The sequence below is a fragment of the Solea senegalensis genome, linkage group LG8 (assembly GCF_019176455.1).
Source record: "Solea senegalensis isolate Sse05_10M linkage group LG8, IFAPA_SoseM_1, whole genome shotgun sequence".
In the NCBI taxonomy this organism is placed as follows: domain Eukaryota; kingdom Metazoa; phylum Chordata; class Actinopteri; order Pleuronectiformes; family Soleidae; genus Solea; species Solea senegalensis.
The window spans coordinates 19563294-19577347 of record NC_058028.1 but is presented as its reverse complement, the minus strand read 5'-3'; the positions used below and the strand labels follow the sequence as shown (position 1 = coordinate 19577347).

Below are 14054 nucleotides of genomic sequence, written 5' to 3'. Positions count from 1 at the left end.
GTTGCACTCAGGGATCTTCTCATTTCACAGAAGAGTGCTCAACGTTGCTGTCCTACCTTTAAGCAGTGCCCCATGCTTTAGCTGTCAGTTGGGGTCATTGATGTACGGCAAATAAATCCGCAAGAAGCTCACACTTCTGAGACAAAATGGTTTGACAGCTACAGCTCCTAAAAAGGTTTTTTTTAAATCTGAATTGTGTAAGATTTAAACAAATCTAAAATGGTGTGTATATGAATATTTCTGCCTGGTGTTGCATATACAGATGTTTTTGCCTTTCTGTTCAGGTGACACCATCAGAGGAAATTCAGCTATTGTCATTGTCATCACGTGCACCTCTGTGTGATGTTTTCCTCCCTCTGTCCTGCTATTTAAGGCTGGGACAAGAAGAAAACAAACAACAACAACCTGATGAATAAACAATCTTAATTCAAAATAGGCTTAAGAAAAAAACAATGCAAAGTATTTAAGTATAATGACACAATAACATTTACTTTACTATTAGTTTATTGTTAATGGTAAAAAAAACAAACAATTGATTTGATAATAGAAACATATCATGATGGAAGGGAGTAAGACAGAAGAACAAAGGTCCGACAACTGCTGACCACGAAATGCTCTGCGCGAGTTTACACCTGTGTGCTGCGGTTGAACCCACATCTGCGCGCTGAGTCCAAAGACTACATGCCAAGGAAACACAGGATTTGGAGAGGATCACCGTGCGATTGAGGGAGGGACTAAAAGTGTGCATATTATTCCTTCCTCTGTGGGACTTGCTGTGAGCAGGTACAGCATCTCTGCAGTCCGACGCTCAGCTGTCACACTCAGCTGCCCAGCGCTTCCACTTTGCAGGAAACTTCTCGCACCGCAGTCGGTAAGTGCAAAGTTGTTGTTGTTGTTGTTGTTTAACGAGCTATAAAGAACCACTAATCAGACATCGATTTAAAGAACGAGGGCTGTCATCAGTGCTGGTTGCTTCTTTGATGCAGAGAAGGGAAAGTGTTGTCTTTAAAGTTTCGGCGTTGTTTTTTTTTTTTTTCCAATTGGGAATGATGAAGCGCGCGCGAGTCTCGTTATAAATAGATGCGCTGCGATGGAACGGTTTCATCTCTGCTCATCTTTTTGAGACCATACAGACGCAAACAAGCTTTATCTGTGTCCAGAATCAACTTTACATCAAGATATTAGGAATATAAGAATTCCCTTCACTTTGTGTTCTTCAGTGTTCCCTTTAGATAAAGCTTTTGGAATATAAAGTAGCTATATATACATATATATATATATATATATATATATATATATATATATATATATATATGTATATATGTATATGTGTATATGTATATATATATATATAAATAAATATAAATTATGTTAGTTACACATCATATATATATATATAATATGTGTAACTAACGTCATTTATATTTCAAAATGCATAATTAGTGCCATTTCAATGCTTTTTATTTTAAAACCTTTGTCTTGTATTACTCTCGTCAAACCAATGACATGCAAGAAAAAGCATAAAGGTAGGCTATGAATTTCAATGACAGAACTGATTTGAATTATATTCACTGCATGTGTGGGTATGTTCTCTGAAACAAGAGCATGTGACTCTCTTTGAGCCGGTGAACATCTGCAAGCATTGAGCTCTTGTGCCTCTTCCCTCAGTCTGTCAGCAGCTGCCAGAAACTAAATATTCCAAATTGCTTAACATATGAATGTGAGGAAGATGGGAGCCGCCACTGCCCAAATACGCCATTCCCCCCCACTAGTGTAATCCTTGAGCTCCGTTTCCAGTCTCTTTTGTTGATGCTGTCTCGAGTAAACAATGTTAAGTGATAAGCAGAGTGTGTAGGAGGGAAAGAACGAGAGGAAGAAGAGGAGTAGGAGGAAGACGTGAGGCAGTGGAGAGGAGGAGGCAGTTTTGCATGAGGAGAAAAGGGAGTCAATGAGGGAAGCGTGATGGAAATCTTGGGTTGAAATAATTGGTCACTTCAAAGAAAGAAAAAAAAAACCCAGAAAACTTGGACTGGGAGCCACCTCTTTCTGAACGGTGCAGCCACAAGTCTTAGAAGCTCAAGTTTCTCACTCTCCCCCAATCTCTTCATTCACTTTTCTAACCTCGTCCCTCTCCCTCCATCGTTTTCTCCCCTCTCTCTCGTGCACACACACACACTCAAAGACTCACCCCACATACACATGCACAGTATATACCACACACTTGAGTGTAAACAGTGTGTGACAGCTGGATCGCTCCACCCTGACTTGTGTGTTTGTGTGTTGATCCCTTCAGCAGGCCCTGCTTCTCCTGTCCACAGTGTCCGTGATGAGTTACTACATGGATCCAGTTTCTTCCTACCCGGCCCTTCACCCCTGTGACCGTCTGGGCGCAATGGTAAGACCTCGCTCGTAAATTTCCTCTGTCTTAAGGCTGCCTCGGCTACCTACCACACAGCTGGGCAGCAGTGTGAGGAAACGAGTTTATGTGTGTGAGTGTGTAGCAGCTCAGGCACATGACAGTGCAGGAATGTGTGCAGAAGCATACGAGAAGTGTGCTTGAGCGTGCCTGTGTGTTTGCAGCTCTGGGTTCCTTCGACCTCTCAATGCGATTCCCGCTGCGCTGAAGCGTCTCTATCTGTATGTGCGCGGCGCTCCTTGTGATTTCGTCCAACGTTGGCGAAACAGAGCTGTGAAATCGCCCTCATGAACTCTTCTGTGACTGTTGCACAAGCAGCCGTGGCCAAAATGCACTTCCTTTTTGCATGCACTATTGTAAATATTGAGACCTCAGGGCCTGAATCGCTTCCACAAACCAGTCCGATCGGAGTCAGGCCATCGCTTCTGAATTAACATTTTTCTCAGCTGAGCCACTCGCGCGGTGCTTTTCCCGCAGTCTGTTTGCAAGAACACCAAGGCTCTAAGTGGTTTCCAAATGAGAGAGCAGAACACAGAGTCAGAGACAGTGGTAGCTGGGAACATTGGGATTCCTGTCAGGAGAGCGTTTGAAGGGTGAAGGCCAAGGAGCGGCAAAATAAATGCTTCCATTTGTATGCAGAACGCTGGCGCATTAGGATAAGAGACTGGGGTTATATGCAAATGGTAACCCACCCTGGCCTGATAGACAACATAGAAGAATACAGCTCCCCTGGTCCTAATTGGCTCAGGTGGTGGGGCTTGCCTTTGAAATTGAGACTACTGTATACCAGGACAGACTTGGTCAAAAGGTAATCCTGGGTCACCTCGGTAGATCTATTCTCTTGAATTTACATGATTTATCAGCAAAAGGGCAACGGGCCCTGTGAGTTTAATGCGTCATGTTTACAATTCAGTTGCCGTCTCGATGTTTTTACTCACGCTGGACTCCGAGAAGTTGAACAAAAACACATTAATTCACCTCACTGCGCAAGTGATCGTTATGCCCGAAGAGACGTCCAGAGAAATGATAGTGTGAGGCAACAGAGCAGCTTACATGCAGCTAAAGTTTGGACTGACGTGCAGCCAGGCTCCTGAATCACTGCCAGTTTGTGTCATTACTGGCAGGTAAAGAAGCCCCTGAGAGTCACTTTTGCGCAGATTAAAAGGAATGCATCAGGGCAGCGATAGCAGAAAATGAGATACGACTTTTTTTGTGCAAATATTTATTTATCTTTTCAAGAGTAGTTTGAAATCTGGCACGCATTCACCCAGGTCCATGCAGGCTTGTTGCCTCTTAGAACCACCGGGGGCAGGCCGACTGACCACCTGGGAAGATGAGTAAGAGAAAACATTGGTACATGTGTGGGGAAAATCACAAGACAATCTATAAGAAAGATGAGTCACTGTTATCAAATTACACTAGCCCCTTTGTTGCCAGTGGTATAGGTGTGACTTTCCCATATTGCAATATACTGCAATTTCAAAAAGAAGTTCCTTTTTGCACACATCGTACTTACTCTGTCGGTTAACCTGACAAGTGCCAATAATAGTAGTGTATATATAATGAATATGATCACGTTCAAATGTTATTATAATCTATTTTATGCAAAAGGCAATGTCCCAAATTATTTATAGTATACATTAGAGCTGCTGTAAATGCTTCCAGTTAAACCTCACACGTTTTTCTTTGTCCAATAAAAAGTACACGACTGTACTATATTAAAGAAAGGGTTTATCACAATTTATTAATTGTGTTACTCGATCCATCACAAACAAATGGTACAAATCCTGTCATGTGACATGAACAAAGACATACAGCGTGCACACATACACCCAGTTTCTATCTGCATTGAAGAATGTTCTATATTGAAACGGATCAAAGAGTATATTATCTCCACTTTTATCTATGCCACTCTCATCCATAAATCATCCATGTGGCTCCCTCCGTGCCTATCTAACTTTCCCGCCTGATACAAGGTAGCAGCGTCTCATGTGAAGAGCCCCATAAACTCACCTCCCCGGTCCTGAACTAGAGTCACAGCAACCATCCACAAAGCTGGCTGGGCACTGATAAATGCTGCTGTGCTAAAGCGGCGGTCGTCTATATCAGATCACCAGTCACTCTATCGGCCGTTTTGTGTCAGTGACACGTGTGACATACATACAGTACATGGCTAATGTACCGGCAAACGCCAAGGTGGCATTGCTTTACAAATGTGAGCAGTGGGAAACTGACGTCTCAGACAGCAAATCACGGTGTAGCGTGAATGTGGCGATTACAAAAGGAACTTGTTACAGGATCAAATTCTGTCAACCTTATTTACATTGCCATGTTATTTCTGCGTAGGCACTTACTTGTGAGAAAGACTTCACTTCCCCGTTCACATCAGTTTCCAACCCAAATGTCAAACAATATCTATTGAGGCTTTTGTTTGTTGTCAAATGAAGGTTTTGATATGTGCTATAAATGGCCAGAGTGGCTATCTTCTCCTCTGCTATCTCTTGTATCCACATGGCATTTCATATCTCCTCTGGCTCCCCTGTCAAGTGCTGTCTTCAGAATTCCCCCCTCAGCGTGACCTCTAACGTGAACAGTTGTGAGATAAGCAGGATTAAACAACTCAGCAAAGATAAACTGAACGAGTCAAATTTAGACCCAAGGGTTACATGCGAGGACAAACAATGAAAATGTTCCAAATCTGAGGTTGCACTGCCGGCCCGGTTTGGTCAGCTGTTTCTGTGATTGTGTGTGTGATTTTATTATTAAAATTGAAGTCTTGAATTTCTGTTTACCATACACTATAGGTTTTGTATCTGCTCCATGATGCTCAGTTCATTTTGAATTGTTTGTCTGCAGAGGCAGAGCGGTGGGGTGGCAGTCGGCCCTCAGAACCAGCTACCAGGCGTGGTTCACCTGCAGCAGCAGTACTACCCGTCGCAGCCCCTCTACCCTCAAGACATTCCCCTGCAGGAAGTGCCCAATGGACACGACGTGTGCCCCACAGGTAAGAAATGGACATAGAAAAATCTCACGTCACACACGACGGTAATAAAACAAGAGGGAAAACCCCACAGTTTAATTACAAAGTAATAGTTTTCTCATCTTTCTTCTGTAAAACTCAACTTCTGTCGAAAAGCAGTCACTGTTTATAAAGCTTATAACAAGCAAAAGACTTTGGAATGGGCGGTCAGTCACTCTCATGTGACATTCATGTTTGCAATCTTGACACACACATTTAAACTCCCTAATTTAGTTTTGTAGAACAGACGCGCACACACAGTCTCAACTTGGCCTGTTGTTCTATGTCTGCTGCATGAGGGATGTTGGTGATGCTGACCCTGAGGGCAATGCCTTTTCCAGATACCCCCCCCACCCGCCCGCTTCTTTATTTTTCTCCGTCTCCTCTCTACATCTGGGGACAAACAAGTGTCCTGCATAGTTCTGCTTCCAATCCTATTTTTTTCTTTTTTCTTTTTTTTTTTTCCCGGTGATTATTTAATGAATTTTATTTTAAACTGGAACATTCTTTCCAGTGCATTTGCCTGTGCTTGACTCTGGCCTCTTCGTGTCCTCAAAAGTGATTGATGCTAGTGGACTGGGACTCACACCACGGGAGTGTAGGGGTGCTGAGGGGCACAGCCTTCCTTCCGTCACCTCCCCAAGCTGGATGCAGGGGCAGGCGGGGCAAGGGGGGCCATCTTTTCCCAAGCCTCTGGTTTGGTCTCTGGAGAGGTGGAGGGGAGTGTGTGTGTGTGTGTGAGAGAGAGTCAGGATTTGATGGGATTTGTTGATGTTTGTTGCCAGAGACACTCCTTCAGAGCCCTCTCTTCATTGCTCCCAATGCTAAACTGTTGACATAAACATTGCTTAGTGGAAAAAAATAACCGAGCGCTGACCCTTTTTTCTTCTTCTCATCCTTCTCCTGAATCCTACACTAGGCCACAGGTCTAGGAGCTTTTCAACCACCTGGAGGTATTGTAATAGTCATTTAGCTCTTGTATAGGAGTTTTCGTGCCAGCGGCACATGGTGTTATGAGTCTTTGTTAACCTCAACTGCAGCTCAGGAACCTTTGACACAGTCTCCACACCCTGCGGCCGTTGCTTTGACTCATTTCACTCAAACTGAAAACACGGTCTCCCCGTTAAATAATCGCTTTTATGTTTGGCTCATTATTAGTGAGTGCAAGCAAGTTTTATTTAATCCACCAGTAACTGGAATATAATGACAGTTTTTGGTTGTAGTCACTGACTTTTGTACGTAATATATCAGCGCGATGAACAGCTTACAAGGCGAGGACTAAACAATGAAGTAAATCAGGATGGTTTTTTTTTTTTTCAAGCACTGCAGGTCATTCATAAGTCGACAACATTCCTAACAATCTCGGAAACTAAGTCCACTGCTGTGTGTGCTATACGTGGCGATATATATTATTTCACTTAAAGGTAGTTACATTACATCAGCTTTTACAGCTGAAGTCCTCTTTTTTTCTTTGGTTTGAGGATGGATCGGTTGTTGTTAAAATGAAATGTGCTCGTGTGAGAAAGATGGAGCACAGAGCAGATGTGAGGCGGGGATGTGGGATGTTAAAGGACCATTGCATGTTTGGCCTAGAGCCCAATGTCACACACACTGCTTCCTGACAACAGCCATGCCATGGTGATGTTTACACAAACCCAGTCCCACTCTTCACTTTCCAACACTCACAGCACAGTCACTGTTGTAAACTCCCATAGTGGAAATGGTAAAAAAAACAAAAAACTCTGAGTGTGTGTGTGTGTGTGTGTGTGTGTGTGAAGGAGGGAGTGTGCATTTCTGTGCATTCTCACTGAAATCCAGGCCCAGATATCAAACCCATTCGCACACTCTTCTAACATCATGCAGTGATGCACACTCCACATATTCATTCATTAAATTCACACCCTGCACTCTGGTGTTTAATGGTAGCGTGTATTGTATTACAGCATCCTCCCATTCAGCAATGCATGCACACACACACACACACATGCACTCTCAGGCACCCGTGGGTTCACTGTACATTTAAACATGCACTCCCATTCAGTGTGCGCAGACACAGCTGTGATCTGGCACTCTGGGACCATTGGCCTGTGTTTTATTTGATGTGATTTGACAGCTGGACAGTTGGAAGAGGAGGGGAAAGGGTGGAAAGGAAAGGAGAGTGGGCGGAATACAGTTTACGGAGAGTGGACTGATAGGGAGAGGGATAAGTCACAGGACTCGGACTGGCGTTGATGAGAGGAGAGAAGACGAGGGGGAGGAGGAGCTGAGATTTGTAGTCTCTGGGTGGGGTGGTAGTGGTGGTGGTGGGGGGGACTTTGTCTCTGATGAGGGGCACGTCCTCACGGGCGCAGGCCCATTTTTTATTTCTTAAAGTAAACAGGCAGCCTGCGGGGGTCCGGGGGTTATGGGAAAGGAGGAAACAGTGATGCTAATCAGGCCAGCACACACTTCCCCCTCCAACAATAAAACAAAACAAGAGTGGAAACACGGAAAAGCAACAGACAACTGTGGAGGGATGGACAACACTTATGCCGTGGTCCTACATTTGAACTGCACGGTGCGACGGTGATAATAACAATAGCGAGAGGAAAGCGCTGGTGTGCCGCTGCTACTACTACATATTAGTTGGTTTTGAAGTCATTTTAGAAACCTTTGAAGAAACACAGGAGAATTTGAGGGCGTTTGAAAAAGTGGCTCCATTATGCCTTATAATCAGTTTACAGTGAGTCCCCATCTGTCCCTTAAGTACAATTTTACCAATATCGCCAGCCATTTTCCTAATGTGACGACATGAATGCATTTGTGACCCATTTTTATGATCACTTTTACGATCACAGTATTCTTCCATTTTTATTTCTAGGAAGTGGGTATGTAGTAAGTTCCTCTTGATAGCACAGTGACTAAATGCCAACCCCATCAGACAGAACATGCAGTTCTCAGGCAATTGCAATCACTGACGGGAGATGATGCAACAGACGACAGCTCATGTACATTTTTTTTTTTTTTGCAGGAAAGTTGGCGCTTTAATGAATCCTAAGAGAGGCCTCCCATTGTTTTAATGCTCACACAGGGGCTTAGCAATATTAACAGAATGTTAACTGCGGTGAGTGTACACAGTGGTAACGGTGGGCGCGACTGTGTCTCATATTTTGCACGGTATGAGTTCCATTGTCACCTAACTCAGTTCTTTGCACACTCTTTAGATACTGAAAACCGCCAGAGTGATGTATTTTACATCGTATATGTTCACAGTGAGGACGAGCAGAGCTTTATCTGAAACCACAGTGGTAACAGAGAGGAGGGAGGGCAAGACAAGGAGAGGGAGGGTTTGGAGGCAGAGAGACTTGAAGGGGGGTGGGGATAATTGAATTATCTGCACAATGGAGTGATGGGGGGGGGGGCACGTGGTGCCGCTAATGGAGGAAGAGATGTCCTTTTTACCGTAGCTAATTGTTCAGAAAAGAGCTGAGCCTTTGTTCACGGAGGCCCGGCTACTTAGTAGCGCGTGCACACACACATAAGCACGCACACACACACACACACACACACTCACTCAGAAGAGAGGAATTTGAGGCACAAGAGAGCAATGTACATAAACAGAGTGCATGAGCACAGACACACACACACACACACACATGCACATCGGGGGTACACCGCTCATGTCCCAGTTAGTCCTCTGATCTCAGCAGGAGTGCATCCAGCCTTTGGCACCTTCAGACAGCATCCACACAGACAGAGCTCTCACCTGAGGCCACAAGGAACCCACTGTTTTACTGCCTCGTCTCTTTCTCTCTCTCACTCTGTCTGTCTGTCTATCTGTCTGTCTGTCTAAATCAAAATTGTTGGTCTTTATTGGCATAGTAATGTGCATCTTACATTGCCAAAGCATATATCTATCAACATTGTTCATACACTCATACACACTATATACAATATGTACAATATCTGTATAAACGCACATATTCATTACGTCTAAAAGACTTGATAGGAGTATGGGTAGGATCAGAGTCTGTCTGTCTGACTGACTGTCTGTCTGCCTGTCTGTATCACCCATCACCCATCTGTATAAGTCTACTTGAGTGCCTGTAAATGAGCGACTGATCGAGTAAGTGCTGATTGCTGTCCATTCACACACCATACCAACCCTATCGGGTCACAGCACATTGTGTAAATGTTTTAGTCTTTGATATCTTCAGTTATTTTTTTACGTCAACTGTTTTGATATGTACATGATGCAACCCTCCGAGCTCTTTTGAGGGTTTTTTTTTTTTTTGCGGTGGCACAGGAACCAGAGACGAGTATCTTTTGACAGTGGAATGGATCGCTCTGAATTGAATAACCTTTCAGTTAACGCTGTGAAAAGTAGCAGGTGCAGTGGTTACATCTAAGGATTATAGACAGGCGCACAGCACAGATGTGCCAGCGAGAGACACTCGGCAAGCAGGAGAGGGAGAGAGGGAGAGAGGGAGACTGCTGTAGGGGTTGGTAGACTACAAGGCAAACGAGTGAAGCTGACTTATCTTCAAGACCATGGCAACAGCATTTGCCAGGTGAAGAGAAGACTGACACTGGAACCAGAACTTGTGCCCTCAAGCGTACTGGTACCATGCTGGTTGGCTGTTTCATGAGAGTGTGACAATTAACAATCCTCCTCTCTCAGACGGGAAGGATTTGTTTCAACAACAGTTCTCTTTTGGCTTTGAAAACCTTTGACACCAGTTGCTGATAGAGAGATCTCTATGAAGATAAATTTAATGGGAACTGTTTTCCTCATGTCAGTAGAAAATGTGTTTGTCTTCAGGGTCAGTGTACAAAAGGCTGTCTGTGGACAAATACTCGTCATTGCAAACTCGTCATCGCTATGAGGAAAAAGAAATATCTTGCATACTGTGCTATACTAGGAAAGAGAGATGCATAGATGTTGTGTGGCAACAGGAATTTGAAGCAACAATGCTTCTTGCAGTCATTTCAGCATTTTTCGAACTAAAATTAGCAAGTAGACCAAGGACTTATAAACACTGAGTCTGAGTAATGAGTCTGCCCTGTGGTATTTGTTGACCCGGTGTCACAAGCATGTTCACCCGTGTGAAAACTGTGACATTGCAGTCACACCAGAAACAAAACGAGAAAAAAACTAAACAATTACAACTCCATTGCTCTCAGTAATCGGAATAAAAATATGTCACATAAACATGCCAATCTGAAAACTCTGATCCAATACAGCTCGTTTGGAAACAAATTTAATTCCCAACCAGAGGGCTGCTATATATGCTGTTCATGTGATTCGGTGATTCTGTGTTCATGTGTTCCTGGTTTGGTGCTATCACATGTCACGTATTTCCGTGTAGTTACTGCCGTTTTCCCATCCCAAGTAGAATAATAGAAAGTCACAGACGTGGAAGACAAAATGAGACAGGTAGTGGAGTGCAGCATTCGTTAAATATGGAGACGGAAGTGAAGCCTTTTCTGCTTCATAAAAGTCTATTCTGACTGAACGCTTGATGCATTTGTACACAAACCACAATCGGATCATTTAGTTTGGCGCCCATCTAACGAATGAAATTTTAAATTCCAATTGGAACAAATGTTTTTGGAAGGAAGACATTTTGCGCATGTAAACATCTCTGTAAATTGGTCAATTCGATAATCTGAGTCCGAACAGATTGAACGCGGTTTTGGACCAGTAGATGGAGTATTTGTTGCTGATTTATTTATGTTACCGTTTTAAAAGTTCAGCTTTTATCACACTCCTTTTACCACACATTCTTAAAAAGAATGAAGAAATACAATCGGAATGATTTTTATAGTGTTAAAAAAACAAAAACAAAGTCAAGATGGAAAGAATAAAATGGTTTACAGTGACGCCAGTCCAGATATTAGTCAGCAACACCATTAAAGCTCTAATGGCTGCCCTCAGGCACAGAGGGACCCGGGCTGTCCTTTTAAGAACAGATACGAGGGAGTTCATTAAGAGAAGACAAAGAGGTCCAGTCAGAGAGAGTGAGAGACTGACTAAGAAGAAGTGAGATGTACTGTCCTCCTCCCTCCAATTCTCCCCCCCACTTACCCCCACCACTTTGCCCCCAGTGAGGCAGCTCCTCTCACCGCAGAACCCACGAGTCCTCTTCCCAGACGAGGCTTCTATCAGGCCAGTGAAACCTGATCCAAGGCTGCTAATGGAGCCAGCGAAGTACCACCGGTTTAAAAATCCATGTGTGATCAATATCCCTGGCTCCCCAGCCTCCACCCAGATCATCCCATTTAGAAATACATGAGCACAGTACAGTATCATATTATTCATGTTCATTATAGGATGCTCCATATGACCCACTCTAACAAGGTTGCTCGCGATGATGCCAGATTCATGGAAAATGAACTGAAGAAGAAACACATTCATGTTGATGCAGACCTCCACTTCTTGTGGAAGCTTAAACACTAAACACGCAACAGTAAGTTCCATTTAAGTTAGTGTGAGAATTATTATTATTATAATCTATTATCTCTGCTTCTGCTCCCATGGGAGGTGTGACCCGTTGGCAGTGAGTCCTTACTGTGGCTAAAATGCCCAATCATTGTCTCATCGTTTTTTTCCAGTCGCAGAACAAATTATTGATTCCTTTTCCAGGAGAACGTATGGTGATTATTTTAGATAATAGAGGACAACAATGAGAAAACAGAACAGGCAGATTGTTTTTCTTTTTTAATTTTGTGATCTTTTGGAGACCTACTTTGATTTATTTGAATGTCTGTGCAACCACACTTTAAATATTGCATCTTTAATGACCTGATTAACTTTGAATAACTTTCAAATCAATACTATACAATAACATACCCTGCTCTACTGATGCCAGATGAGGTGTTTAAAGAGAGAAAAACAGTCATGGTTGTCTTTTAATTGATCGGTACAAGGTGAACAGGAAATACTCTGAGGTGTTTACAAGGGAGGGTAACGAGTTACGAGGAAACGTGGACATGTAGAAAATGGGACACAGACAGTTCAGCATCACCTTCCAGCTCACACACACACACACACACAACCACGCACGACATCTAAACGGTTTAAGCAGGGCTATTTTAAGATCTAAAACCGTCTCCAAACAAAGATTGGAATGTTTGTAGTGTATAATGTGCCCATACGGGATCAGTTTGTTCAACCATACAGTGTCTGCGATCCATTCCCTATAGTAAGTCTGACTGAAAGAGTCCAGTCCCTTCAGTGAGCACGGTATAGGGTGTAACGTGAGACAGTGTGAGGCGTATTATTTCTTGTTATGAAAATTGCTATGATGCCTTTTATGAATGAACACTGTGCTCTTAGTTTTTTAAGCACAACTGATTGATGGAAACTCACCCGTGTACCATAAAGTGGTCACGGCTAAAGGACCCGTGTGTGAAATAATTAGTGACGTCTAAACATAGGTCTCCTCTTCTCGGCCCTTCCTTTACCAAGGGCGCTAGGAAACTGCGGCGGCCTTCGCTCACCAGCGAGGATGTCACTCTTTGTTTACGTACTTGTTAGTTTGGTACGCCGGAGAAATATGGCGGCACAAGATGGCCGCCTCTGTAAATAAAGTCCCTTTGGCTACAGTTCGTACAAAAGACGAAAAACAACCTTTTCATGATTGACAGTGATTGTGCACTTATACAAGTGGTATATTCACTTTCTTCTAATAAACCCTTCTCAGTGGACGTTTACGGTTAAGAACAAGGTTTGTGTGTGGAAGGTTGGGGGTGCTTGTAATTGAATTGTGAATCAACCGGTAAGTCAACCTCCTCCACACACACACACACACACAAACACCGCCCACTTCAGCTGTCGTCGGCGCTCCGTCTCCGTGTAATGCAACGCCCATGTCCACAGATAGAGAGGAAGGAGTGAGTGAGCGTGTGAGTGAGTTAGAAAGAACGAGGAAAAGAGGGAGTGTGTGTGCACGCACCGGAGAGAGAGAAAGAGAGAGAGAGAGAAAGGAGAGAGAGAGAGAGAGATAAGTTTTGAAAGACATTGAGTCGGATTTTAAGTGTGAGGGTAGAAAGCCAAGAAAAGAAAGACAACCATCGCTTTGTAGATTACACCGGAGCGCTAAGATAAGATTTTTCTCTCATATACAAATCTATATAGTGTGTGTTTGGAATTTTTAGAATAAAAAGAGGGACGCGGCGTTATTAAGTCACGCTGATCTGATGATCATGACGGCAGCTGTCGATATGAAACCGACGTTAACGATTATAAAGGCTGAAAAAATGGACGGTGAGTAAAGATACATTTTTATTTTTTATTAAGTCTTCTGTTGGAGCTTGACACTTAACGCGAGTCCTCTGCGTGGTTATCCTGTTACACACACACACACACACACCAGACTCTCGGTACACACAGGGACATCACGTCCTGATATGTCAGCGTGAAGACGCTGTCGGTTGCTCAATATTGGACAACACTTGAGGAGAATTACACGCCAGAGGCTCTACTGTCATGCAATAGGCTTTCCCTTTGTGTGTGTGTGTGTGCGCGTGTTATTATTGAATGAATCAGGCTCCAGTCCGTCTGCTTTTGCAATTCACAAAATTGTGCTGTGTGTGTGGAACAAAAAGTTGTCACACTCCAGATTTGATATGTGATCA

The 14054-nt window shown here is 43.5% G+C and overlaps 1 protein-coding gene across 3 annotated transcripts in view; it reads left to right on the top strand.

The window, feature by feature from the left end:
* The first annotated feature begins 636 nt into the window (after positions 1 to 636).
* Positions 637 to 14054, top strand: part of ets1 (v-ets avian erythroblastosis virus E26 oncogene homolog 1) — a 32458-nt gene continuing 19040 nt past the window's right edge. Inside the window, exons 1-3 of one of the 3 annotated variants that reach the window (XM_044032081.1) lie at positions 637 to 871; positions 2294 to 2395; positions 5273 to 5420. In XM_044032081.1, coding sequence (XP_043888016.1) covers positions 2327 to 2395; positions 5273 to 5420 — 217 coding nt within the window. In that variant the 5' untranslated portion in view covers positions 637 to 871; positions 2294 to 2326. Of the gene's footprint in view, positions 872 to 2293; positions 2396 to 5272; positions 5421 to 13211; positions 13684 to 14054 lie in introns of those variants that run through there. The other 2 variants (XM_044032080.1, XM_044032082.1) reach the window with 2 other exon arrangements.